Genomic DNA, 25,060 nt, shown 5'->3' with positions numbered 1-25,060 from the left:
AGAAGGAGGAGTTCGAGAAAGCCGGTTCCTTCCATATACGGCCCTGCACCCAGCCGCACATATCCTGTAGCTCTTTTTGGATAACAGTCTTGTTTTTTAAGAAACATCATCTGACATGACATCATGCGGATTTGTTAGTCACCCGAGAAATCTAGGCGGTAGCTGCCAATTACTACGATTACTTATCGGTCGCCAGGTAGGGTTGTGTTTGGCATACCATGGAAGAATGTACTACTCTTTCCCTGTTTCCTGTTTATCTATCTCTAAGTTGCTAATCAATAGTATTCTATAAATAAATAATCCCTATATAATAAATTCATAAACTGACGATCATATGCATGATGCTGGTGGTGGACAGAGTGGACAAAATGGGAGTATGTGGAGCTACTTGAAGATCCCGTCACGTGAGGGCTAATTGAGGATCAGTTACCGGCTGTATGGTCTCTACTCCAATCTAGTCTAATCTAGCGATCTGGGTCTCCTTATCATCTTCATAGTCTCCTAACGACTCTGATTCGCTGTCTCTTTGTCTTGTTATCCTAACTATAGAGGTGCTCTTTTGATTTTACGACTAGAAATGAATTTGCTACTTTATTTAGCGCACGTTTAGGTGGAGATGCAAGGAGAACGTGAGACTTCGTGGCCAAGCTGGTTAAGGCGTGCGACTGTTAATCGCAAGATCGTGAGTTCAATCCTCACCGAGGTCGTTACTTTTTGCGGAATATCTTTTTACAATTCCCGGAAAGGTTTCGTTTTGTTTTGTTCTGCATTCTGTAAAAAGAAACGATTTCCTCGAGCAAGGAAAATCCAACAGTGTCTGGTGATGGAATGTTTTGACCGCTCAAAGTGCAGGAGTGTACGTACACACGGTACCGTTTGTACGTTGGGTTGTACTGTTTTTAGTGTTTTCTTTAGAAATCTTGTTTTTCTTTTGGTGAAATGCCAAAGGGTTAGTTAATATTTATAGTTAAATTAGATAAGATATTCAGTATATCCCTTTAAAGCCTCGAGAAAAACCTTAAATTGGTATATTTAGTTCTGGTTTTAATACTAGTTCTAGTTCTAGAATCAGAATCAGAATCATCATTTTATATCTGTACTTTTGCATCCTCTTTGCATGAGTGGATCGAACGGGGGAATATTGTGGTGTGAAAATGGGTAGCAGAGCAGAGTTGAAAATTGTATTCACTGAGGTCTGCAAGTTCCTTACGCAAAATGATTTAGTTAATCTTGCAAGAACAAGCAAGTGGTTCTGTAAAGAGGTTGCACTTCCAAGTCTTTATAATACAATTGTAATATGCAAAGATCCTGTGTTGAGGGATGATAGATGGGCATTAGATAGCGGCAGGACTTATTTGAGCGGGTACAGGGCTATCAAGAAGACTGCGGACCAAAATGATTTAATGATTTACGACAGGATCGAGCGGTTACTGGAGTCGTCCCACTTGGTAGAGATAAAGACGTTGGTAATCCAGAAAAACAACTTTGCTGATGTTTTTTCTGGACGCAAGTTACTACAACGGCTGATTGACAAGCTACTAGAACTTGATAGAGTTGAGAATTTTTGTATTTGCGATGATATGCTTTTTCAAACGAACTATCAGAGACTTCTAAAGCTGTCGAATTTAAGCAGTGTGAGAATTGTGAATCTTGAAGATTTAAATATATTAACAGAAAGCTGCGTCAAATCTCTCAAGTCGCTACAACTGGTACTCACTACAAGTTCATTTAAAGCAGATTGTTTATGTGATCGAGTTAAAACGAAGTTATTGCCCAATATAGAGGAGCTCTTTATTGATGATATTGAGTTTTCTGGATTACGTTTGTTCCAATATTTACAATCGGAAAGCATTTCTTTGGGTGGCCTTCGGTCTTTAAAGTTCAGTCATGTACATGGCCTGCATGACTACAACAAGATACTTCGAGAGTTAACATCAGTTTACTTGAGCGATGTTGTTCCTTTGAATAAGCTTCTACGCCTGGAGTTGGAGTTTTCTTGTGAGATGTCTCACTGTGATTGCGCAGATAACTTTGTAATGGATCTAGCAGCCCGTTTGCCATCATTGAAAGAACTGGGGTTGATTGAACGAACTTTTGCAACTTTGGGCAGTCATAGTACTGAAGAAAAATGGGATCTATGGGCCTGCAAGTTTATTCTGCATATTCCTCAAGTTTCTGATAATCTACGCAAGTTGAGCATCCGCCACAATACACCGCTTAATGGTATTATCACTGATGCTGTGGAGGGGAATTATCTCAGGCGGAGAACTTTGTATGCACACACCCTGCCAAAACTTCATTCACTAACCACTCTAATTGCTCCTTCAGTGTTACAGTCTTTATCTGCATACGAAATCCTGGTGTGTGACTTACTGTGGAATGGATGCGACTGCATATTCTGTTCAAATGTCATGGATGTTTTCGATCGATATCTCATGAACCATCAATTTTATTGTACCAAATCAGGTATGTACAAAGATCTAATTCCAACTGTACTTTTTGCTTACGCTGGTGATGCCATGTCTCAAAGGATTGTCTCGGAAGTTGACTGGACTATCAAATTATTTTCTTTGGCTCCAATATCACATACATGGAATATGCATGGTTACGAACAACTCAACCATTTTCATGATTTCGAGTGTTTATATGATGAATCGGTATACCTTCATTTAGTGACAGTAATATCACATTTTTTAAACGGTTATATGGACAATTTGGTGAAGATTTTACCGTCGTTGAGAAGATGTCTTCTTTCTGGGGTATACTATCTCTGTGATGCCAAAGGCAGTTACAACTCAATGTACGACTAACGTACATAAATATCCAAGCGAGTTTTAAATAAATATATATACGATATAGGAATATAGAAAGACGTTGAGTCATCTTTATGAGCTGTTTTGAAACCAAAGGTTATTTCACCTGTCGGCGTCCTTTCAGAGATACGTGCTATTATTTTTATGATTCGACATTCCAAAATTTTTCGCCCTTCGAAAAATTAACATTGGCTAGCCATCTATTACCACTCATCACCAAGTATAGACCTCGGTAGGAAAGCCGATCCAGTTTTAAAAGGATCTCAAGCCAAATTCCTAACTTTTCAGATTATTTTGCCCTTTGACTTTAGTAAATCATTCTTTGCTTCTCGAGTACATTTGATATCACCGATCTTCTCCTACAAGATTTGAACAACCTTTAATACGACGCAAAATACCGTGGAACGTGCAGTTAAGCTACTTGTAAATAGACCAACTAACGTGCATTCCAAATCCATAATTCCATCATTTGTGTTATTCGTTTCAGAGCATTATATATCATTACAAGGCATTCATGAAATCAAGCTGAAAGAATATGTGGTCGAGAAGTCGAAATCTTATTCTGACACAGACTCAACGAATGTGGTTCCGACACAACAAGAGTAGAATAAAGGTTAATTTATATGGTTATATTGTGCGAAGTTATAAAATTGAAAAGGAACAACATAGTGAAGAAATACGAAGTTGGGTTAAAGATACTCTTCAGGAACCTTCAACTACACGTCATGTCATCGGTGATGCAGGATTAACCTCAAATGAATTGCGACGAAGGACGTCGAATCAAAATACCATCTCTATTGTTTCTGATGAGGAGTTTGAATCTTCATGGCGACAGCGATTTTTGTATGGAGAGTTGAAAGCCGTACAAGAAGTGGTTATACTTAAGAAGACCAAATATACAATGTTCAAACCGGAGCAGCTAATAGTTCTCATATCTGCCCTGAAAGATTTAGAAAGGTTTTATGACATTGATCGTATATACAAGGCTTATCACTTAGATTGGTCATCTTTGCATACCCATATGTCTGCAGAAACTTATCACACATTTTTAAAATTGATGATAGACACACAATCCAGAGTTGGAAACTACCCAGTTGTGGAAGTACTTTTCAAACAATATATCAAATATCCTGATATAAGTCCATCGTTTCTCGCTATGGGATTGAAAGCAATGTTAGAAAACAAGAATTACATTACAGCCAGACAATTTTTCAATTACATGACCCAGAATAGAGATGTTTTCCCTATCAACGAGCATTGCCTACTTATATTCCTAAAATTTACAATCAAGAATGATGATTTGTGGACATTGAAAGAGGTTTTTGAAATGTGGTTAAACAAAGTTGACCAGGTGCCATCTCCTAAAACAATTTCTATGGTCCAACTAGAATTACAACGTGGCGGGTTTGATAAAGGAATAGTATATTGGAACCACTTATCAAGACATCCAAAGTTAATCAACGGAGAACATCAAAAGAGTTATTATTGCATGGTGGGCCAATTAATCCTACAGTTGGATGCAGAAAAGTGGCCTAAAGAACAGGTAGAAAAGGAAATACGTAAGCTTTTGGATTTGTTCAAAAATAATGTCAGCGCTAAGAAGTATATTTATTTTCGTTTAATGAAGTGGTTTGCAAGTGCTGGGAATTTCCAAATGCTCAAAACATGTTTGGCCTTAGTTCACAGCGATGCGGAAGTGCAAATTAGCAACACTCATCATCAAATTGTATGCAGTTACTTTGCTAAGTACGGGTTACTTCATGATCTCACAAAATACCTAAAAGATGTCTCAGTCCTCCCCAAGGAAAATGGTTTGAAATTCAACAGACAGTTATTTTCTTATATATGGATGTGTTCAGTACAAGGGTACCCAATGCTGAAACAAGAATGGGAAAATGAATTTAAATTGCTTTACAATGATAGATGGTACAGTAGAACTTTTCCGTGGCTTCCAGTTAGCGTAAATAATTTATTATGCTCTAAGAACCCTGACATGACTGGAGACAAAACAAAGGCATATAGAGTTGCAGGGAACAATAGTTACAAGATTTTATCAAGGGTTGTGGAATATTTGCAACGTCGTAAGATCAACAAGGCATGCTCCTTAATCATGGGTCAAGTAAGACTAGGAATCAGACCAAATTTCAGCTTTTACTATATGCTGTTAAGATACTGTGTAAACCATGGCATTACAAGGATGATAAGATTTTTATGCACCAAGTTGCGGCATACATACAAGTATATTCCAATAAAGATTGAGATATTGGAGTTAAGAAATGACATCTACAAGTCCATGTCATTAAAAATACGACAAAATGGAGACAAAGCTGAGGCTATTAAGCTTGCCCAACAGAAAATTTTGACCTTTGTTCAGCAGCGTCAGCAAAAGTTAAACTTTCAAAACTATCTTCAGCTTACCTTACTATGCTCTAGGTTCAGTCTTACAAAATTAGCTCCTGAATTACTCCTTAACGCCAAGAAACTGACTAATGTAACGAAGAAATATGAGTTGTATCTATTTTATAGAACAGCACTTATGCTATATGTCAGAATGAGAGAACCAGAAAAATTCCTGCATGCTCTCAAAGAGTTTAACGAAAACCAATATTCCACATATATTACTAAATATTGGATTTCGAGTACAAAACGTCAGATAAAGTTGTTTGAAACGAAAAATGCCAATAAAACCACGTTAATAGAATTATATGATCAAGTGGACATCATGAGAATAAACTACGCTAAAGTTAAGATAGAAGGCCTAGAAGAAATGTTAAAACTGATAACCTTCATGAAAACCTGGCTGAATAATTTGGTATACGAAGAACAATTACATGTCTATAGAAAACAAAAGATTTTGGAGGCTGCTGCTGCCGAGTCTGCTTCAGACCACCGGCACTCATAGTGTCATTTTTCCCTCCACTGGCGCAGGAATTAACCCCCCCCCCCATTCTGAAGCAAAAATTCTACAATAGAATAGACTGCTGAAGTACTGATTAAATTACACAATATGAGTATTATTTATTTTTTCTTAAAGCATATTTTACTTTTAATATTGATGGCTCTAAATAGTTATGTCCTTCTAGATATTCCCGTTGAATGTATTTTGCATTTTATTAGTCCCACACGGGGAAGGGGGTTCAAAAAAGTTAGTGCCGCATCATGTTTCTTACCTAACCTGCGTCGACCTGCAAGTTCATGAGAAAAGTATACAGGTTTAAAACAGATTATTAAAAAGTTAAGCAAGTAATACTTCCAACCAATAGACTACTCGAGTGTGCCAAGTAAGAATTAGTACTCTTTGAGAATTAGTAATGAGTGGAATACTACATAAAGCTGTTCCTAAGGAGGTATGTACTGCATGAAATATTTGGAGAGTCGCCATCGCGGTCGAATATAGTTACTAACCAAGAAGACTAAACAGCCTGGGAAGAAGCGTGATGAGATTATTCGTCGAATACTCGATACTACTATCTGTACTATATGCCACGATTATATGTATGTTCCTGTAATGACTTCTTGCGGTCATAATTATTGTTACTACTGTATTTCCAACTGGTTGAACAACAACAACGCCACAGAATTAAACTGTCCTCAGTGTAGAACGACTATTGGGGCGATGCCAGCACTCAATGTAAGTTTGCTGCAGACTTTAGAGTCTCTTATAGATGTGTTGGATAAGGGGGACCCTGAGGTTGCATCGTTACTAGCTGCTAAAGAAGAAAGTATGAATGAATATAAAAGCGATGTAGCAAAAAACGGACTTTATAGAAATGTGTTTGATAACACTGCTGTCGCTGTGGTAGATGATGACGATGGGGTTGCACGGTGCAGTAATTGTCATTGGGAAGTAGAAGGGTCTGTGTGTCCGCATTGTCACGCAAGGATGCGGGGTGGGGTGGAAGAACACACGTTTAACAGCGATGAATACTCAGATAGTGAGCTAGAAGGCTTAGAACAAAACCTTGATGAATACAGAGTTCGTTCTGCTGAAATAATTGAAGAACTAGATTCAGTTGTAGGAGATAGTGATGAAAGCCTGGCGGAGGCCCTGGATAGAAGGTTTCCAACAAGACAGCCGAGAGACTTTTTACACGATGAAGTAACTAACTTAAGTGACGAATACTATGACGAAAATAAGTACTATCGTCATTCTTCACGTATAACCAGCACATCTGAGGACGAAGAGTTTGACTCCGAAATGGATGGCTTCATTGTAAATGACGAAGACGACAGGTGTGACAGCGATGAGCAAACTGATGAAGAATTCAATGACGTGCTGGTGCGAAGTGGTAGTATCATTAGACGGCATGGAGTACATAAAACACAAAACACTACGGGAAGCTCCGGCTCCAGCGATTCAACAGATAGCAGCAATAGCGAAATCGAGGTAATACCGTCAACACATGTAAATCCGCTCGAAGAGGTTTCGCTAAGTATAACCGACGATGAAGAAGAATTGAGAGATAATAGAACATCAAGTGACAGCCACAACAGCGATTTTTATGAGCATAATGACGGTGACGGGTTTGTCAGTGGGGATTCTTTAGACGACAGTAGAATTATTGAAATACGACAACATACAAGGAAAGCTCGAAAAAAGCAACATGCCTTTCGTAAGAGAAAGTTTATGGTATTAGAAAGTGATGATGAATAGACTAAATAATTCTAAGTACTTGATAATCGGCCAACACAGCTTCTACTGCATATATTAATTACGATATTATGTATCGTTTGGAATGATACGCTACATCGCTGGCTAACTCTTGGTTGTTGCATCCCAATGGATGGAGAAGTACATCCCCATTAATAGAAGCTTGACGAGCTCCAAACTTTGAAGCTCCTAGTATTGCTGACCTTTGTGATCCATGTTGTGAATATTTAATGATTTCTTGCAATATGATTGGCCCACGAATGTCCGCAGAAACGCATGCCCCCTGCAAGAACGAGAAAAAAAACTTCAACCAGTCGATAACCTTCGTTACCACTTTTCATTTAACCTCGTCCTGCTTCGAAACAATATCATCCATATAAATTAGACAGCTTGAACCGATACAGACAGCTCTAAACATGGCCAACAGAATCATTGAATACCAGAAATTATTCCAAAACTCATCCAAACCTTTGTGGATGAGACATCCAAGATCCGCTTTCTATTTGTACCCCTTCTGGGGTCTTTTTACCGTCGCTTTGATTACACCATTGCTTTACCTCCCAAACGCTATTATGGGTATCAAAGCCAAGAAAAACTAGGTTTGTGGAACTCCTTTATTTCGTTTGTTTCTTTATAGGAGTTGAATAAATGGCATACTAGCCTCATCCCATCCCTTCATGACCAATGTGGTCTTCCAAAGGAACTATTTTATTTGTTCCAAGCCAAACACTCTCCAAACCATTCTTTGGGCACGGAAACGATATATACTCGCACGGAGAGAAGTAATTGACATCTTATATTTGTACCGAATCCAGTTTTTGTGCGCTATTTATGCCCGGTAGCGAATTTATTTAGCGTATAATTGATTCTCTCGGAAGATTATGTGCCATATCTAGAAACCAGATGTATTAAATAAAAAATAACAGACATATACTATGTTCCCACACTTAACATCAACCCAATATTCCCAAACCAGTAGTTATTGTATAGTGCAATAGGTCGTTAAGTAATTGCGTTATCCAATGCTACATTCGGTTTAGTACGCTTGTTGTCCGGGGGTAAGGTACAATATTCCCTATAACGTCCGGACAGGGGCTATGGTGATCTTGTGAAGAATCGAATGAAAAGCATCCAGAACGCATCTATTATCGAACATCAGGATGGGTTCAGAGAGCAGTCAAGAGAATATTAAAGGCTATCAAGGTTTCTTTTCAACTAGACTGAGAGTTCATCGTAGGAGAGATGAATGTGGTTTTATTTAAACCATGGCAACGTGCGTTCTCAACCACAATGTTGCGGACTCTTTCTGGAAACCCCCCAGATCCTACCCACATCTTTACTGATCCCAAAACCAATAAGGCACGGGAACCGCCCAACTTCTTCCAGGAGCAGGCGTTTGGAAATGGTGCTATTCGTGATAAAACGTCTTTATTTAAACCAGGGCAGAACGTGTTGGCCGATGCGCTAAGCACGTCGATTAGGGAGCAGCAGAGACATCGCAAGAAAACGGTTTGGTCTTCAATTTTCGTAACGGTATTTGGAATACTCTTTGGCTACTCGGTAGGATATAAGGTGGTTTATAAAGGGGAGGAGGTTTTCATTCCCGTTTGGCCTGCGAAGAGGTCGAGACCGCTTAGTACCAAGGATGCTGCTGGTTTAAATATCCAGGAGGTGAAGCGCATTGTAGAATTTAGAGTTTTAGAGAAGTTATCAATGCATAAAATGATTAAGGAACAATTTGGCGTACCGCTACGCACGAATTATGGCAGGAAGCCGCAGTCAGATCAGTTTCAGGTCTGGTGCGAAGATGAGGATCCTTGCATCAAAGGTATAGTTATGAGACCAAGTAGCTCACGTTTAGAGAAAACTGACGACAAGTGGCATCGAATACCGCCTATTCTTGATTGGAGAATGGCGTATCGACCAATTAGCATACAGCGTATGGTGGAGAAGTTTTTGAGTGTTTTCGGCTTGCGCACATCGGATTTGTTCCAGGTCGTGAATCCCGATAAAGTTTTGGGCGATTTCAAGTATGAACATCCGTTACCTAAACGGAATGAACACGACCATTCCATGCATATCTGTTTTCTAGGTAAGATGCATTTAAGTCCAGATTCCGTGATAGTATATAAGGGACAATATCATGTTGATGCAAGGCTGGAACAGATCGATTTACTAAGGTTGGAGAATGGTGAGCTTGTACGATATGTCCTACACAAAACGGAAAGTAATTAATTAATTGATAAATAGCATGTATAACGCAAACTCAGTGGCCTATTGAACAAAATAACCCCATCCTTCTCTCAACATGAACTGGATATTAAATTATCCATCTACATATACATTAGGATTGATTTATTACTGACATACGTTATACATACAAAAACATACTTATAATTCTACTTTATGTTATTTGAACCAGGTTTAAATTGTAACCTATCCAACTGTCCTACCAATTCACTCTCATCCCATTCCAATGGGCATTCGTCGCATAGGAATTCATCCAAGATCTGCTTCTGTAGAGCTTTATGTTTTTTCTCTTCAAGCATTCTCTTCTGTTCTTCGATTTTCTTCTTCAGGACATTGGTTCTTAGGGGGCTACCCTTGGAAGGACGCTCATCTTTATCATGACCAGAAACATCACTCTGATCCTTTGCGTCAGCATTGAATCCTAAACGAGCAGCTAAGGCATTTGAGGCATGTAACCTGTTTGTTGAGGCCGCTTCTGATACGTGTGTCCTCGACACATGTCTTGTCGCAGGCTTGTGATTATGCCGTCTTTTCGTACGCTCCTTAGGAGTACTACTGGGCGCAGCAAGCCCTAGTACAACCGCTAGCGGGTTGGGTTTTTGTTCTTGAATTCCATCATTTTCCTCCGATGTACCACTTCTACCAGCACCAGCTGTGTCAGAAGAAACATGCCTGTCAAATATACGGTTCCTGGGATTGAGGTCACTACCACCAGTAGACGGCCTAGATTCTGAAAGCTCCAGATCACTAGTAACAGAGTTTGCGGAGCCGGAAGACGCTGGGACTTCTGTGCCTCTACTTTTTAACTTACCAGTAGTACTTCTAATATGGGCTGGCTCATCATTCTGGCCACTTCTAGCAGAAGACCACTTCATTGGGTTCGCACCACCATTCCTTTGGCCATATTTCTTATTAGACAAGGATGCCTTCCGTCCCCTAGTTTCTGACTGTGGGCTTGTCTCTGCAGCTGTAGCCCATTTAGAATCTAGCGGCATAGATATACGAGTGTCTGGATAGTCTTAGCTCCCAAATCTCCTCCTATATATTACTAATCTTGTCATATTGGCATATTTCAATTAATGCACCTTACCTCCGAAATTTTTTAAAATTAAAGGCCAAGGTGACTAAGAAACTCAAGTACTAACACACAGAAACTCAGCAAAGCTTTTTGGTTGAGAGATCTACTTGGAAAGATCATGTTTTTGGCGTTTCTTCTACTTGTGGTGACAGTTCAGTTGTCTTATAGCCATGCTACGCTGAATACCCAACATTTCTTGCCAACTATTCGTTGCCTATATCTCCTCCAATAAAAAAGTACTTGAATAACCCAAAATTTATTACTCCTTAAGAGAACCAAAACTCACCTTCTGTCTGCAGCAGCACTATGATGTAAGGGATTACGAGAGTTTTCTAATTAGAGTAGCCTCTCCCCATTTCTCTGTATCGAGCAAACGCTGAAAGATGGCTGAGAATGGGACACCGGAATGCATCGTCGGGGGCATGGACGGTACATACTCTTATTCTACGTCTCTGTGTGTATGTTAGTAAGGACTTCTAAATAAACCACTGTCTGCCAGATTGAGGCAGATATTGCTTCGAAACTAGTACCACTTGGTAGATTTTTAGTTGAAGTACTTAATTGGGTTTATTTGCAAAATTAGTGTGTGAAAATCTGAGCTGTTACGATGCTATTTTAATGGAAAAGGTTAAGAGTTCCTGAGGCAGACAGAGAGACAAGGTCATATTCCAAGGTGGGTCAAGAGGGACAAAGGGATAAAAAGATCTTTTTGAATTGCATGAATCATGCTCAGATCCAGCTTGCAGGTGTCTTCCATCAGACGGCATAGGCATGTAGGCAGCAGCTTTAAGAAATGGCATGACCTAACCGTTCCGGAGAGACAACAGTTTGTAAACGACTTTGTGGAAAATTACAAGAAACAATATCCTGGTTCGAAAACCAACGTCTCATTGAAAGGCCTTGCATTGGATATGAAAGGGTTTGGAGATGCTCCTGCCGTCTTTGGAATTTTCTACAATGACATATGGATGTTGCGAAAACAAAAGTACGAGATGTTATACACTAATATAGATAATAGTTACCTAAGAAACAACATTAAAGAACACGGCAGGTTCAGCCACGAAAGTTTTCATGATCTGCTGGTAGAGGAGCACGAAAAGAATTAGTGTGCGGGCCATATACATGCGTATGGCTTGCCTAGACAACCGATTGTTGAAAATAAAATTCTGCATCTTCATATTATATATCAAGAAACCCATCCCCGTCTCCAAGCTTTTTACAACATGTAGATGCTCCTAGGGGTTTATAGCAGTAAAGCATAAGACCTCTTTTTAACAGTTCCAGTCAGCATATGCCATGTCCGAGTTTGTTTTATAAACCATTTCTCCATTCTCATGGCTCCTTTGGTGTTGCAGCAGACATCCTTGGGGCAACAAGAATGTCGCAGAAACATCAAAACCGAGTGATATAGTGACCTTTTCCGTGGAGTTCATGGTAACACTTCCCAGAACGTTTTCAGCCCATATTGAACGATAATATTAAATCCTTAAAATGCACCTGACCAGGAAACTTGTCCCCCACCCCGCGACTCAACTCTTTGCAGAACTACTTGCTTCTGTATTCCCTCTATATCCACAAAAGTTTTGTCTGTCATCTCAGATAACAATTAATAAAAAACACAAAATTAAAACACAATCAAATAAAGTATAGTAATATTGCTTTCAAGAAGCTTTGTAGTTATGCATTTGGTGCAGAATACTCTGCATCCTTTTGGAATTCTGTGGCCCATCATTTGGTATTAATCTCAACAGTATGACTTTCACAGCTCAACTGCCATACCTGCATTTTTTAGCGAAGTTTCGGACTACCTGAAATAGATTATAAGCTTCTAATAAAACAATAAGTCCAAACAACATGCTTCCATAAAAATAAGCAAGAATCAATCTTCCGATAGTAGGCTTGGATATAATCGTATCTAGCACCCTAAATTGTCGCTTAGGTTCCATTCGTGACATGGCTAATGTGCTGTTCGTGTATTATCTCCTTATCCTGTTTCTGAAAATGATAACACATCAAATATATAATTTACGTAATTTTTAGGAATCTGCTGAAGACTAGGTACAGAGAAATAGTAGGCACATTCCGAACATGGTATATTGGACGGTTGCTGCCATTTTTTGTTCAAGTGCTGGTTTTGGTTGGGTCCAATGCATGATGGCAGTGTACGATAGATGTTTAGTTTTGTGTGTGGGAGGAAGAATATGGTGGGTGAAATTCATCCCGCAATGTTCCGTTGGAGCGTTCCGAACCGTTGGGAAGAGTTGTAAAGGTAGAGTGTAAACATGGGTGTATGCTGGATTCGGTTTGGATTGAGCACGATAGTGGGTTGATGTGAGATTGGAACGAGGAGGTGTCTTACTTCCGCTATGGGTGGTCGCAGTGGGTGGTGTCTTAGCAAGACATAAAGATTGGAACACAATAAAAAGAAACAGATAAGCTAATAGCAAAGGGGTTTGTATTGTGATGGGTTTCCGATATCAACAGTCCAACAAGGTGAGAGATATCATTCATTGATTGTGATGATTGCAAAAGGGCAGGCAGAGGATGTAAATTGTTGAGACTTAAAGAAGGATATTTTTGGGCAGCAGGGGTAGCTTTCTAGGGTATCGATTAGTGTGTCTTTCTCTGTGTCTCTCTCTGTGTGTACCGGTAGGCTTCAGAAGCTATACAGGTGTCAGTGGAGGTAGATTAATTTTATGGGTCTAGATCTAAGTGTGAGGAGACAGATTTGGTTTTTGCAGGCGGTGCTATATTTGTTTGGTATTCATTCTCAAGGTTGCTGTAAGTTGCACTTGTGAGAAGTTAGAGGACGTTTGAATTTGATTGGATGTCGATGATGAAGCTTGACTTCACAGTCGTTCCGGGCGATTCATACCTTGTTCAAAGATCTGTCGAAGACGAGGATAAAAATAAAGTTGTTTTGAATCCCACACCTTCTGATGATCCGGATGATCCTTTGAACTGGGAATTTAGGAGGAAGTGGCTGGCTGTGGTCTGTGTGCTTGCATATACGTTGGGGGTTGTTGTTCCCACAGCGGCAATATATTCCGTGTTGACCAGTATTGAGCAGAGCACTGATATTAGTCTTGAGAAGTTGAACCATGGAACAGGGTATATGTTCCTATTTCTTGGTCTTGGGGGTTTGGTTTTCCAACCTTTAGCGCTACAATATGGAAAGAGGCCTGTATACCTGTTTTCTATGCTTTCCACAGCTGCCATATGCCTTTGGCCGTCTTTCATAAAGACGAACGACATGTGGATTGTGTCAAAAATCTTGCAAGGCTTTGTAGGATCACCAATTGAATCACTGCCGGAAATAACTATGTCAGATTTATTTTTTGAACATGAAAGATCGCTAGGGTTATCTTTGTACGCATTGATGCTGCTTGTTGGATCTTACCTCGCGCCAGCTGTTTCGGGCTTCGTGTCAGACAGTGAGAGTTGGAGGTGGGTAATGTGGGGATGCGCTGTACTTGATGTTTTCTGTTTCATATTCCTATTCTTCTTCATGGAAGAGACGAATTACAATCGTGTATTGAAGATTAATGGCAAAACCAATAGGCTTATTATTCCAGCCATTCATCAAAACAACTCTAATGTAGTAATACAATTGTGCACTGCTGGTCGGAGCGATGGTAGTCTTTCTTCAGAGGAACAGAAAGAACCTATTGCAGCTACAAATCTGGAACAACCTAATGGTTTTGCTGTTTTCAATCAGGCGTCTGATGTTGTCGTTGTATCTTCAGATTATGAACCCAAGTATACTTCCAAATCATTTTATTCCAAGTTGTCTTTAATCAGTGGAAAGAAGCCGAAGTTTTTATTACACCAGTACTTCATAATGCCATTTTTGATGTGTAGGTTTCCTATCGTTTTGTGGGCTGGCTTTCTGTATGGGACTTCACTGATCTCTTTCAATGTGATGAATGCAACAGGAGCTTTAATATTAACCGGTGTACCTTATAATTTTGAAACCAACATTTTTGGATTGGCATATATATCCCCCACGATATTCAGCCTCATACTATTCTACATCTCTGGTTACTTTTCAGACCAATTAAAAATACGCATAGCTGTTTGGAGGGGCGGTAAATCATTGGCGGAGGATCGTTTATGGGTCCTTATACCCTATGTTCTACTTGGGTTTTTCGCTTGTATCCTCTGGGGTGTAGGTGCGGAGCACAAAATACATTGGTCAGGATTGGTTATTGCAATGGGCATCCTTGGAGGATGCGGTATCTTTGGAATCGTAACAAGTACCACATATATTGTTGATTGTTACAAAGAACTAGCAACAGAAGCTATGGTTGTTGTAATTTTGATTCGTAACCTTATGTCTTTCGGTATTAGTTACGGGATAACTAGTTGGGTTCAGAATATGGGTTATAAGAAATGTTTCATAGCATTGGCCTTTATTTCTCTTGTGTGCAATTCTAGTTTTATTCTTATGGCGAAGGTTGGCCCTTGGTGTAGAAATAAGCAAAAGCAAACTTATTGGGAAACTGTTCAGCGTTGCCGAAATCTAGGTATGCATTGATTTCAGCATTCAGATATAATACTCTCGCCTCTCCATATTAAACATATAATATGTCTTATTTTATTTAATATGCTTTTTTATGAAATCGTTGATTTTAATTATAATGAGTTTATAGATTGTCAATAGCGTCATTATTTTATGGGTAAAAACCTAAGAAGCAGGTTTCTGCGAAGTAAACAAACGCCATCCGCATTACAAGTTACTAGCTTACGATTCATATAGCATAAATTATTACCAAGTTTGAGGCCACATAGATTGCATGTATCCAATTGTAAGATGTCATATAGGTCGTCTTTACAAAGCTATCAGAATAAACCATTTAAGGCTCCTAAAATGGCGGGTAAATTATCATCACAATGTGAAGTGGACAATATCTCTTCTCAGGGCCAGGATGCAAAATATGTAGTACCGATAACGATATCCGAGACCAATGCTAAGTCTGAAGTTGAACAGACTAAAAAACGCAAATTGAATGCTCGATTGTACATGATAACATTTAGGAAGAGCAGTACCAAGAAGAACAAGACGTGGGATGGTGATGGCTATGGACTCATATCAGCTAGTGAGGAACACATAACGTTATACAACGAGGGTGGAAAACGTCTAGGCACACATCCGTGGTATCTCAATAAAGATATGAGCGATCTGATCTTGAAGTGCGGTTCAGGCTGGGAATGTCAGTTGGATTATGAGATCACAGATACGAAGGAATACGCTGATACTTTACGGCTTTTAAAACCACAAGGCTCAATATCTGACTCCGATAAAGAAGGCTTGCATATTGCGCGACGTAATCCCACAGCATTTCCTAGCCTTAGCGGTCCAAAAGACGCCAATGTCCCAACCAGAGTCCCCATATCTAAATTATTCACTCCAACAATTGAAACCAAATTTAGGTCTGTACTTAAACAATCAGAGTCAACTGCAGCACTGACAAGCAATAGCTCTCTTAGAAATGGTGATAAAACTTACCAGGCTCTCTTTGACAAAACGAAAATAGAAAACCCGCTAGTTATGAACAGAGCAGTTGATGATGAGGTGGAAATTATTGTTGATCCACTACTTTCAAAAACCTTGAGGCCACATCAAAGAATTGGTGTTAAATTTATGTATGATTGCATTAGAGGGTTGTCGAGGCCAGAAAATGACGATGTGCAAAAGGATATTACATTAGAATACGATGGTGATATTAAAGGGTGTTTATTGGCTGATGAAATGGGATTAGGGAAGACATATATGACCATAACATTGATATGGACGCTGTTAAAACAACACCCAAAGCCTTCAAATGTACCGTGTTCGCAGAGTGGAGTAGCATTGCAAGGAATGTGCCACAAAATACTCGTTGTATGTCCCGTAACTTTAATAGGTAATTGGAAGAAGGAATTTACAAAATGGCTACCATTGAACAAGATTGGTGTTCTGACACTAAGCAACAAAAACACGCCAGAGAAGGATAAATCTGACGTAAGGAATTTCCTAAGAGTACAGAGAACCTACCATGTATTGATTCTTGGTTATGAAAAATTGTTGGCCGTGGTTTCTGAATTGGAACAAGGAAAGAATAAACTAGGACTTTTGGTATGTGATGAAGGACATAGACTGAAAAATGCAAATTCTAAGATTTTGAAGTGTTTGACTGATTTAGATATCGACAGGAAAGTAATTTTAACAGGTACACCAATACAAAATGATTTAAATGAATTTTACACTATCATTAACTTTATCAATCCAGGCATATTGGGTTCATTCTCATGTTTCAAAAGAACATATATCAATCCTATAACTAGGGCAAGAGATGTTAACAATAGATTTAGTGAAAAGATACAATCTTTGGGTGAGTCGAAATCCCAGGATTTGATAGAAATTACCAAAAGGTTTACTTTAAGAAGAACTAGCTCTATTATTGCAAACTATTTACCTCCCAAAACAGACCTAGTAATTTTTTGTAAACCAACAGTGCATCAGATTGAAACCTTCAAAATGTTATTATTAGCAGGCCAGATAGATTTTCAAAGACTACAAACCTCATCATCATTAGGTCTAATTACACTTTTTAAAAAAGTATGCAATTCTCCAAGTTTAATAAGTTCAGACCCTTATTATCAAAACACAATCCAAAACCATGGAAAATTTGCAAAATTAGTGAACTCCATAGATTCAGGAAAACTAAAGGTTTTAATGTCATTGTTAAGTCATATTAGGAACAATACCGACGGTGAAAAGGTTGTTATTGTTTCTAATTATACCCAAACGTTAGATATTATCCAAGGATTAATGGCCTCATCAAGTCTCTCATTTGTACGGCTTGATGGATCTACTCCAGCTAAAGAGCGTGACTCTATCGTTAGCTTGTTCAATTCAAGCCCCAATGTATTTGGCTTTCTGCTCAGCGCCAAATCTGGGGGCGTGGGGCTAAATTTAATTGGTGCATCTCGGCTAATATTATTTGATAATGATTGGAATCCATCTGTGGATCTTCAAGCTATGTCAAGAATTCATAGAGATGGTCAAAAAAGGCCATGCTTCATTTATAGACTTGTCACTACAGGCTGTATTGACGAGAAAATCTTCCAAAGACAATTAATGAAGAATAATTTGAGCAAGAAGTTCTTAGACAATCATTTAGACGAAAAGACTAACGATAATTTATTCGAGAAAGAAGATTTAAAAGATTTATTTACTATCCAGACGGCGACAAAATGTAATACGCATGATCTTATTTGTTCATGTCCGGGACTTGGGCATCAGTTCGAGGAAAAAGACCTTTGCAAGCCTCACTCTGCTGATAAAGAAAGTACTAGCGAAGTTAATACGGATGGTTGGATGTGTGCATCTGACTTCAAAGATATGGTAGAAGAGCATCAAAAAGAAGCGTCAGCCTTAAAGAACGAATTAATGAGAAAGTGTCTAGTTGGCTATAGGCATATAAACCCTGAATTAATTGCGGATCTCAGAGATCCAATCATTGAAAGAACATTAGTCGATCTCCCTAATGTTATGACTTTTGCATTTGTGTGTTCAAGTATAGAATGAAATAGAATCTAATGTTGCAATCACTAATCTATAATAACCACGTTGAATGGTACTAATATTAGTTTTTTATTTCTGCAAATTTTGACGCATCCGCGCCTCAGCGGCCCTTGCCCTTTGCTCACGCATTAGCTTCATTCTTTGGTCATCAGTCAGAGAGTTCATAGTTCTTTCCAAGTCTGTCGGCTGACTGAGCATTCTGCCAACACCCCGCTTTAACTCTTGCTGTTTTTTTTGTTGTCCTCTAACAATTTCCAATTCTTCTTTTATTACTTTTTCCACCTCTTGTTGTTCTTGTTCAGCTTCTTTTTGGTTCATTTCATTTACTTCTTCTCTGCTCAAGGGCTTGCCAATATGGGACTTTTCCCAATCCACGAAAGACTCACCTAAATTATATCTTGCAATCTGAAAGGCTTGTTTAACATCCTTCTTCTTACCTAAATCCCAAGCTGTTTTTCCAAATTCGTTCTCAATTGTAGGATTACATTTTAAAGTGGATAAAAGAATAAGGACCATGTTTTTCAGTGAGTTAAATGCAGCAAAGTGAAGCATAGTCGGTGTCTGTATATACTCTTTAACAGGCTCTAAAACGAAATTCACATCAATTTGATTCTTTTTGATATACGTTACCAATTGAGGAGCCCTTGATTTCTTTAGGAGGGTTATCAATTCGTGAGTGTGTTTTTCTGCGGGTGTTAATACTTGTTCAGTAATTTTATTGTCTTCTTTTGGAGTGGCTATAACCTTGTTCACAGATCTTGGATCTTTTAAAACAGGTCTTGGTTTCTCAGCTATTTGTAGATATGTTAACTGACACCAAACTCTCTTTAATTCATTGGTAGTCGGTCTTCGGGTAGTGAATGGAAATGATTTAATCCTTGGATCACCTTTTTTTAAGCACACGTCTCCTTCAGTGAATATCTTCTTATCAGAAGCACTCTTTGCCCTAATAAATATATTTTCACACTTACTCAAATAAGGCTCCCATTGTTTCAACAATACTTGGACATCATTCTTTAAAGCAGCTTCATTGTAGCGACGCAATGAAGAGCCTGCCGAATTAGCTTTCCCCTTTGCATTATCCATAGTAGACTGTGAGCCACCTTGTTTCCTTCTAGTGGTATACCTATGAAATGTTTTAGACACTAAAAAGTTGACGCATTGTTCTTGCGGTGATCCTGATGAGTTCCGCGATGTTCCAGTAAGAGTAGATCTTTGATGAGAGACAATTGCACCAGCAAAATGTCCCCCACCGATCATAAATAATGCAGATTGTTTCCTAGATTGATCTTCCTGTTTCCATAGGTTTATTGTTTCCAGCGGGTTAAGGATGGTTTCAGCGTTGAACAAAGGCTTGTAAATCCCAAATAATTTGTTCGCTTTCAAGAGCTTAGACTTTAGAAAAAGCAGCGCAGACCTTGTGTTCAAGTGGCTAGGAAGGAGTGATTCCCCTTCCTGCTTCTCTTCCTGTGAGATGTTGAGGTTTCTCATCTCATTCTCGAAGATTGTAGACAATTTATCCGTAACACCGCTGTAGATATCTTCAACATCAGACTTATCGCTCGAGCTATCACTCTCCGACCATGATATACTCTCAACATCGCTAGCTGCTGTGATTGCATCAAATTCTTCAGATGGAATGGCAGCAAGACCATTTATTTTCCTTTTAAGATTATATCTATGAAAATCACCTTTGAAATGGGCTCGTGACAAATCCAAAGATTCTAATTCGATTCCACATGAAGTACATTTCTTAGAACCGCTTTCAATTGGAGCCTGGTCTACAGTAGTTGAGATGGGTTCCTGTTTCGAAACTTCAGAGACAAGCCCATCAAAGACCATCAATTCCAAGGATGATAAAACATCCGAAGATAGATCATAGATATAGAGGTTATTCTTCTTTAAAGCATCTGACATCTAGTGCTCTAGGGTTTTCAGTTCTCACCGTATATGTGTGATGATTCTTGTACAGCAGGTTTTAGGTTCGAACAATTTTTAACCTGAGGACTCGAGACAAAAAACATAAAGAATGAAATCGTTCTTTACTGCCAACTTACAATAGAAACAGCATAATAGACAATCCTACATATAGAACAGTTTATATAGATGATAATCTATGCATTATAATTTAAGCTACTTCACTATTGGGCACTACCAACTCTGTGGCACTCTTCCAAGAAATACCTGACCTTCTCAGGATCCATGAAAGGATGCGTACCATGACCGAAGTTCACAATGTAATTCTTCTTACCGCCGCCAAATTCCTTAATCATGAATTCCACTTTCTTTGTTATTACTTCCTTAGTACCATAAATAACGCCTGGATCGAGGTTACCTTGTAAAACAACCCTACCATTGTTAACTTTTACGGCATCAGCTGGGTTCCATAACCAGTCCAAAGAAACAGTATTATAGCCAGCACTGCACAACTTGTCCAGTGCGTACCAAGATCCCTTGGCAAAAACTGTCATTGGTACATGTTCAGTAATACCCAATTCCTTCAATCTTTCAGGGACCCTGGCAGCAATTTGTTTCAAGTATGGTAGTGAGAATTCGTCAAAATCAGCAGGACTCAATTCACCCCCCCAGCTTTCAAAAACTTGCAAAATTTGGCAGCCTGCTACAACTTGTTGGGCCAAAAACTCGACAGCTATATTGGTGATTTTTTGCAACAACGTGTGAGACAAGTCAGCACGCTTGTTAATCCATTCTTTGGCAAATCTAAATAGCCGAGACCCGCCACCTTCTGTCATATATACAAGTAGGGTCCACGGCGCACCACAAAACCCAAATAGTGGAACCTGACCAGCCAACTTGATTCTAGTCATCGTTATTGCTTTGAACGCCCAGTCCAATTCTTTGAGAACATCCACCTTGTACTGTAGTACAGTTTCCAATTGCTCTGGTGTCCGCAGCGGATCAGGAAAATGCGGACCTTTGCCTTCCAACATCTCCACTCGCATCCCCAGCGCCTGAGGAATCACAAGAATATCCGAAAAGATAATCGCAGCATCAAGCAAACCGGCATACCGTTTTACAGGTTGAATAGTAATCTCTGAAGCAATCTCTGCATCATGACAAGTCTCAAAAAAGTCTCTACCATCCTTAACCTTATGGTATTCAGGCAAATAGCGACCCGCCTGCCTCATAATCCAGCATGGTGGCCTCTCTACTGCTTCTCCCCTCGCAGCTCTTAAAATCAAGTCATTCTTGAGAGGAGCAAACTTTGAACGATCAACAGACTGCATGTTTAATTCCTTCAGAGGGACGCAAAGATTAAGATACTTCTAAATCAAATCTGGACTACAGAATTAGTTCACAAATGGATCAAATAACTCTTTTAGAAGCCTCTATTGCAATACTTGAAACCATGTTGGATGCGCAAGTTTCTTGGAATCTTTTATACAATGAAAAAAAAAGGCTTGAGGAAAAACGGCTAAATCACGTGATAAACATCATTATTGACGAACAACTTATTCATGAGCGGCTTTACAAATCACTCCGAACGAGTTCTGATATTTGCGCGGCTGACGGGTTAGTGGCAAACACAAAGCTCGAGGTTTTTATATAACTCTCGACTCCTTGTCGAGCAGAATCTATTATTATTCTTCTCTATGATATCCTGTACCGAGGTTTTGAAAAGTAGTCTGTTGTTTAAAAGATTTGTGCTTCAGGGAAAGTTAATTGTGAGACAGATGAGTGTTCTCAGGTCTCTGTTTCGGTTTAGGAAGACCAACCTAAGTACTTTATTGGTGATCACGTATGCGTTGATCTCAGTGTTGTACCTTTGGGATCACTTTCGTTACCAGCTTACGTTACCAACTGATTATAATTATTCGCAAATGTTGGAAGATGCATGGTTTGATTTGGAAATTATCACGCAATATCCCCATCCTTATGCATCACATGCGAATGATAAAGTCCATGCTTACTTGTTGGATCGAGCTAATGAAATTACGAGAGACTCTTTGTTTACAGAAGTGTCGGATGATTATGGAATAGGTTTGAAGACATTGTTTAGAGTCGAAGAAGATAAAAATTCGTCGACAGCTGAATCTAAGGTCATTTATTATGAATCTTCGAATGTTTTGGCTAGGGTTCAAGGTAGGAACCCCAATTTACCAGGGTTATTGTTATCTGCACACTATGACAGTGTGCCATCTAGTTTTGGTGCCACTGATGATGGTATGGGGATTGTTTCCATGTTGGCCATTCTAACGCACTATGCGAAGAACCAACCAGAGCGTACCTTAGTGTTTAATTTCAACAATAATGAGGAGTTTGGATTGGCAGGTGCTGAAGCATTTTTCGAACACCCATGGTCGAAGGAACTCTTATATGTTGTAAACTTGGAGGGGACTGGTGCTGGTGGAAAGGCAGTATTGTTTAGGACATCAGATGTTTCTACTGCGTCTGTATACGCAGATGCTGTTCGTCAGCAACCATTCGGTAATTCAATTTACCAGCAAGGATTTTACACGGGTAATATTGGTTCTGAAACTGACTTTAAAGTATACGAAAATAAGGGCTTACGTGGATGGGACATTGCCTTCTATAGGCCAAGAAATCTATACCACACTGCCAAGGATACTGTGTTGTATACGAGTAAGCAATCCTTATGGCATATGTTGAACACTGCATTGCAGTTGACAAATTATATGGCGATTAACCAGCCTGATATGACAGACAGCTCTACTGCTGTATACTTTGATTTGTTTGGTAAATGGTTTGTGGTCTGGTCTGCCAAGAAATTATTTTACTGGAACTGCATTTTATTGGCATTGTTCCCATCTATTCTTGCTGTGTTATTCCTTGTAGCGCAGGATCTGCAAGCCTTAAAAGTGAACTTCTGCGCCGCTCTGTTGAGACTACCGTCTTCTGTGGCTGTAGCATATTTTGGTGTGAAATTCTTCCAGGTGTTAGTTGGCCATTGTAACCCTTATGTGTTTTCTCGTGATTACACATCTCCAATATTGGCGGAATCTTCTTTATTCATTTTCATTAATTATCTCATTTTATCTTCGTGGGAAAAATTCCGTCCTTTGCGTGACTTTAAGACAGTGGCATTGGTGCAGGTTTCTCTGGTTCTATGGATTTACTTAATATCTGTGACGCGCTGGCTTCGTGATTCAAACTATACAGCCACCGGTGTATACCCTTTTACAGTAGGATATACTTTCGTCTCGATAGGTGCCATTATTGGTGTGTTCTGCGCAACTTTCAAAGCAAAAGTGTCAGTTCTGAAAAATAGATACCGGCGCATTAGTAATTTTGACGTGGAGCAGCGCACCGGTGAACCTTCTGAGGCACCTCAGGTAATCATTTCTGTGGATGCTGGAACTGAACACACAGAAAGTACACCATTATTGAACCCAAATATACCGTCTGCATGTTCAAAATTGCCTGCTACTGCAGGCTCCAAGAGCGAAGTGTGTAAGAGTATTGTTACGAATGTGTTAAACTACGATTGGAGTATTCAATTTTTGGTAGTCACTCCACCAGTAACATATTTCACTTGGGTGTGTATGGACTTAATTATGGGAGCCATGAATCAAACCATTCAGGAAAGTGCAAAGAGCACCACTTTTGTGACACACATGGCTTTAATAGGCAGTTTGTTGTTATCCTTGCCATTACTTCCATTTACTTACAAATTGCATTCACACGTTGGATTACTGTTCCTTGTTATGGCCACTGTAACGTCAATGTGGACTATATCGGCTTCTCCTTTTACAGAGTCCTCTCCATTAAAATTGAAATTCCAGCAAACTATTGATTTGGATATAAAAAATTCTTCTTCAGTATATTTATATGGACGTGAAAAAGCATTTATGGAGCCAGTTTTAAAGAACATTCCAAGTGTTACAAGCTTCGCATGTGATGAGTTCAATGGTAATGGTGTAGACGTATGTGAATACACCGGTACACTTCCAAGAATGTTTGAACGTTTTCACTCTATGGGTACTGATTGGCATGACATAATGTCAGTTGAGGTGATTAGAGATGATCGTAATTCTACAAAGAGAACGCCTTATCAGCCTATTACTGCCGAGCTAAGAATAAATGTTGAAGATAATAGAGTTTGTACCTTGTCATTTAACAGCACGGCATTCCAACATTGGAAACATGGAACCTCACCATTAAGGGAAGTTACAATAATTCATAATGGCACTTCAAACATATCATCTTTCCGAACCGTGGCAGTTAAAAAAAACGGTTATTATAAAGATGAATACGGCAACGACCATTACCGTTGGAATAATGGTATCACTGAGCTACAGTTGCATAAACTTGATTTTAAACATGACCACTACTCTGTGGGGTTGGAGTGGATTCCACAGGTTCTGTATCGCAGTCACCAAGATAATTACGTCTTTTATGATGAAGAAGATGATTTATTAGGTGTCAGTGTTACCTGCTATTGGGGTGAATATGACACTGGTTCTATCACTGATGGATTTGCAACGACAAATGTTCCTGCATATGACGAATTGAGGAAGTATTCACCAAAACATATCATATACTCAAGTAAGGACAAGGGTATGATTTCAGTGAAAAAATACGTTGAATTATAAGAGCTTGGCTGTTATTTTATATAACCATGTTTCGCTCTAAAATTCTGAACGTCATATTTCGCGTTATAATATAAACTGGTATAATATTTCATTATAAATGAAGACTTCCCACGCATTGTCCAT

The 25,060-nt window shown here is 39.2% G+C and overlaps 12 protein-coding genes and 1 non-coding gene across 13 annotated transcripts; 10 read left to right on the top strand and 3 right to left on the bottom strand.

Moving 5' to 3' along the window:
- Positions 1-633: 633 nt before the first annotated feature.
- On the top strand, positions 634-707 carry Ecym_2687. Its single transcript has one exon. It is a non-coding gene; the product is annotated as a tRNA-Asn (tRNA).
- Positions 708-1,154: 447 nt separating this feature from the next.
- ROY1 (Roy1p) lies at positions 1,155-2,810 on the top strand (the record flags this gene model as incomplete). The annotated part of the gene is made up of 1 exon (XM_003645165.1): positions 1,155-2,810. One exon carries the CDS (start codon positions 1,155-1,157, stop codon positions 2,808-2,810), a length of 1,656 nt encoding a protein of 551 aa, XP_003645213.1.
- A 532-nt stretch (positions 2,811-3,342) lies between these two features.
- On the top strand, positions 3,343-5,715 carry PET111 (Pet111p; the record flags this gene model as incomplete). Its single annotated transcript, XM_003645164.1, has 1 exon — positions 3,343-5,715. One exon carries the CDS (start codon positions 3,349-3,351, stop codon positions 5,713-5,715), a length of 2,367 nt encoding a protein of 788 aa, XP_003645212.1.
- Positions 5,716-6,306: 591 nt separating this feature from the next.
- Positions 6,307-7,467, top strand: PSH1 (ubiquitin-protein ligase PSH1; the record flags this gene model as incomplete). Its single annotated transcript, XM_003645163.1, has 1 exon — positions 6,307-7,467. One exon carries the CDS (start codon positions 6,307-6,309, stop codon positions 7,465-7,467), a length of 1,161 nt encoding a protein of 386 aa, XP_003645211.1.
- A 413-nt stretch (positions 7,468-7,880) lies between these two features.
- COX7 (cytochrome c oxidase subunit VII) lies at positions 7,881-8,063 on the top strand (the record flags this gene model as incomplete). The annotated part of the gene is made up of 1 exon (XM_003645162.1): positions 7,881-8,063. One exon carries the CDS (start codon positions 7,881-7,883, stop codon positions 8,061-8,063), a length of 183 nt encoding a protein of 60 aa, XP_003645210.1.
- Positions 8,064-8,706: 643 nt separating this feature from the next.
- Positions 8,707-9,699, top strand: AIM39 (Aim39p; the record flags this gene model as incomplete). Its single annotated transcript, XM_003645161.1, has 1 exon — positions 8,707-9,699. The coding sequence occupies one exon, from the start codon at positions 8,707-8,709 to the stop codon at positions 9,697-9,699; it is 993 nt and encodes a 330-aa protein (XP_003645209.1).
- Positions 9,700-9,863: 164 nt separating this feature from the next.
- GFD1 (Gfd1p) lies at positions 9,864-10,709 on the bottom strand (the record flags this gene model as incomplete). Its single annotated transcript, XM_003645160.1, has 1 exon — positions 9,864-10,709. The coding sequence occupies one exon, from the start codon at positions 10,707-10,709 to the stop codon at positions 9,864-9,866; it is 846 nt and encodes a 281-aa protein (XP_003645208.1).
- Positions 10,710-11,517: 808 nt separating this feature from the next.
- MLO1 (Mlo1p) lies at positions 11,518-11,898 on the top strand (the record flags this gene model as incomplete). The annotated part of the gene is made up of 1 exon (XM_003645159.1): positions 11,518-11,898. The coding sequence occupies one exon, from the start codon at positions 11,518-11,520 to the stop codon at positions 11,896-11,898; it is 381 nt and encodes a 126-aa protein (XP_003645207.1).
- A 1,721-nt stretch (positions 11,899-13,619) lies between these two features.
- Ecym_2679 (uncharacterized protein) lies at positions 13,620-15,329 on the top strand (the record flags this gene model as incomplete). Its single annotated transcript, XM_003645158.1, has 1 exon — positions 13,620-15,329. The coding sequence occupies one exon, from the start codon at positions 13,620-13,622 to the stop codon at positions 15,327-15,329; it is 1,710 nt and encodes a 569-aa protein (XP_003645206.1).
- A 276-nt stretch (positions 15,330-15,605) lies between these two features.
- On the top strand, positions 15,606-18,365 carry RDH54 (DNA-dependent ATPase RDH54; the record flags this gene model as incomplete). Its single annotated transcript, XM_003645157.1, has 1 exon — positions 15,606-18,365. The coding sequence occupies one exon, from the start codon at positions 15,606-15,608 to the stop codon at positions 18,363-18,365; it is 2,760 nt and encodes a 919-aa protein (XP_003645205.1).
- A 66-nt stretch (positions 18,366-18,431) lies between these two features.
- On the bottom strand, positions 18,432-20,279 carry VMS1 (Vms1p; the record flags this gene model as incomplete). The annotated part of the gene is made up of 1 exon (XM_003645156.1): positions 18,432-20,279. One exon carries the CDS (start codon positions 20,277-20,279, stop codon positions 18,432-18,434), a length of 1,848 nt encoding a protein of 615 aa, XP_003645204.1.
- A 224-nt stretch (positions 20,280-20,503) lies between these two features.
- On the bottom strand, positions 20,504-21,610 carry HEM12 (uroporphyrinogen decarboxylase HEM12; the record flags this gene model as incomplete). The annotated part of the gene is made up of 1 exon (XM_003645155.1): positions 20,504-21,610. One exon carries the CDS (start codon positions 21,608-21,610, stop codon positions 20,504-20,506), a length of 1,107 nt encoding a protein of 368 aa, XP_003645203.1.
- Positions 21,611-21,976: 366 nt separating this feature from the next.
- Positions 21,977-24,937, top strand: PFF1 (Pff1p; the record flags this gene model as incomplete). The annotated part of the gene is made up of 1 exon (XM_003645154.1): positions 21,977-24,937. One exon carries the CDS (start codon positions 21,977-21,979, stop codon positions 24,935-24,937), a length of 2,961 nt encoding a protein of 986 aa, XP_003645202.1.
- Positions 24,938-25,060: the final 123 nt, after the last annotated feature.

This window comes from Eremothecium cymbalariae, chromosome 2 (genome assembly GCF_000235365.1).
Source record: "Eremothecium cymbalariae DBVPG#7215 chromosome 2, complete sequence".
NCBI lineage: Eukaryota > Fungi > Ascomycota > Saccharomycetes > Saccharomycetales > Saccharomycetaceae > Eremothecium > Eremothecium cymbalariae.
Note: the sequence above shows the minus strand (reverse complement) of the source record. Positions and strands in the feature narration are given on the sequence as shown.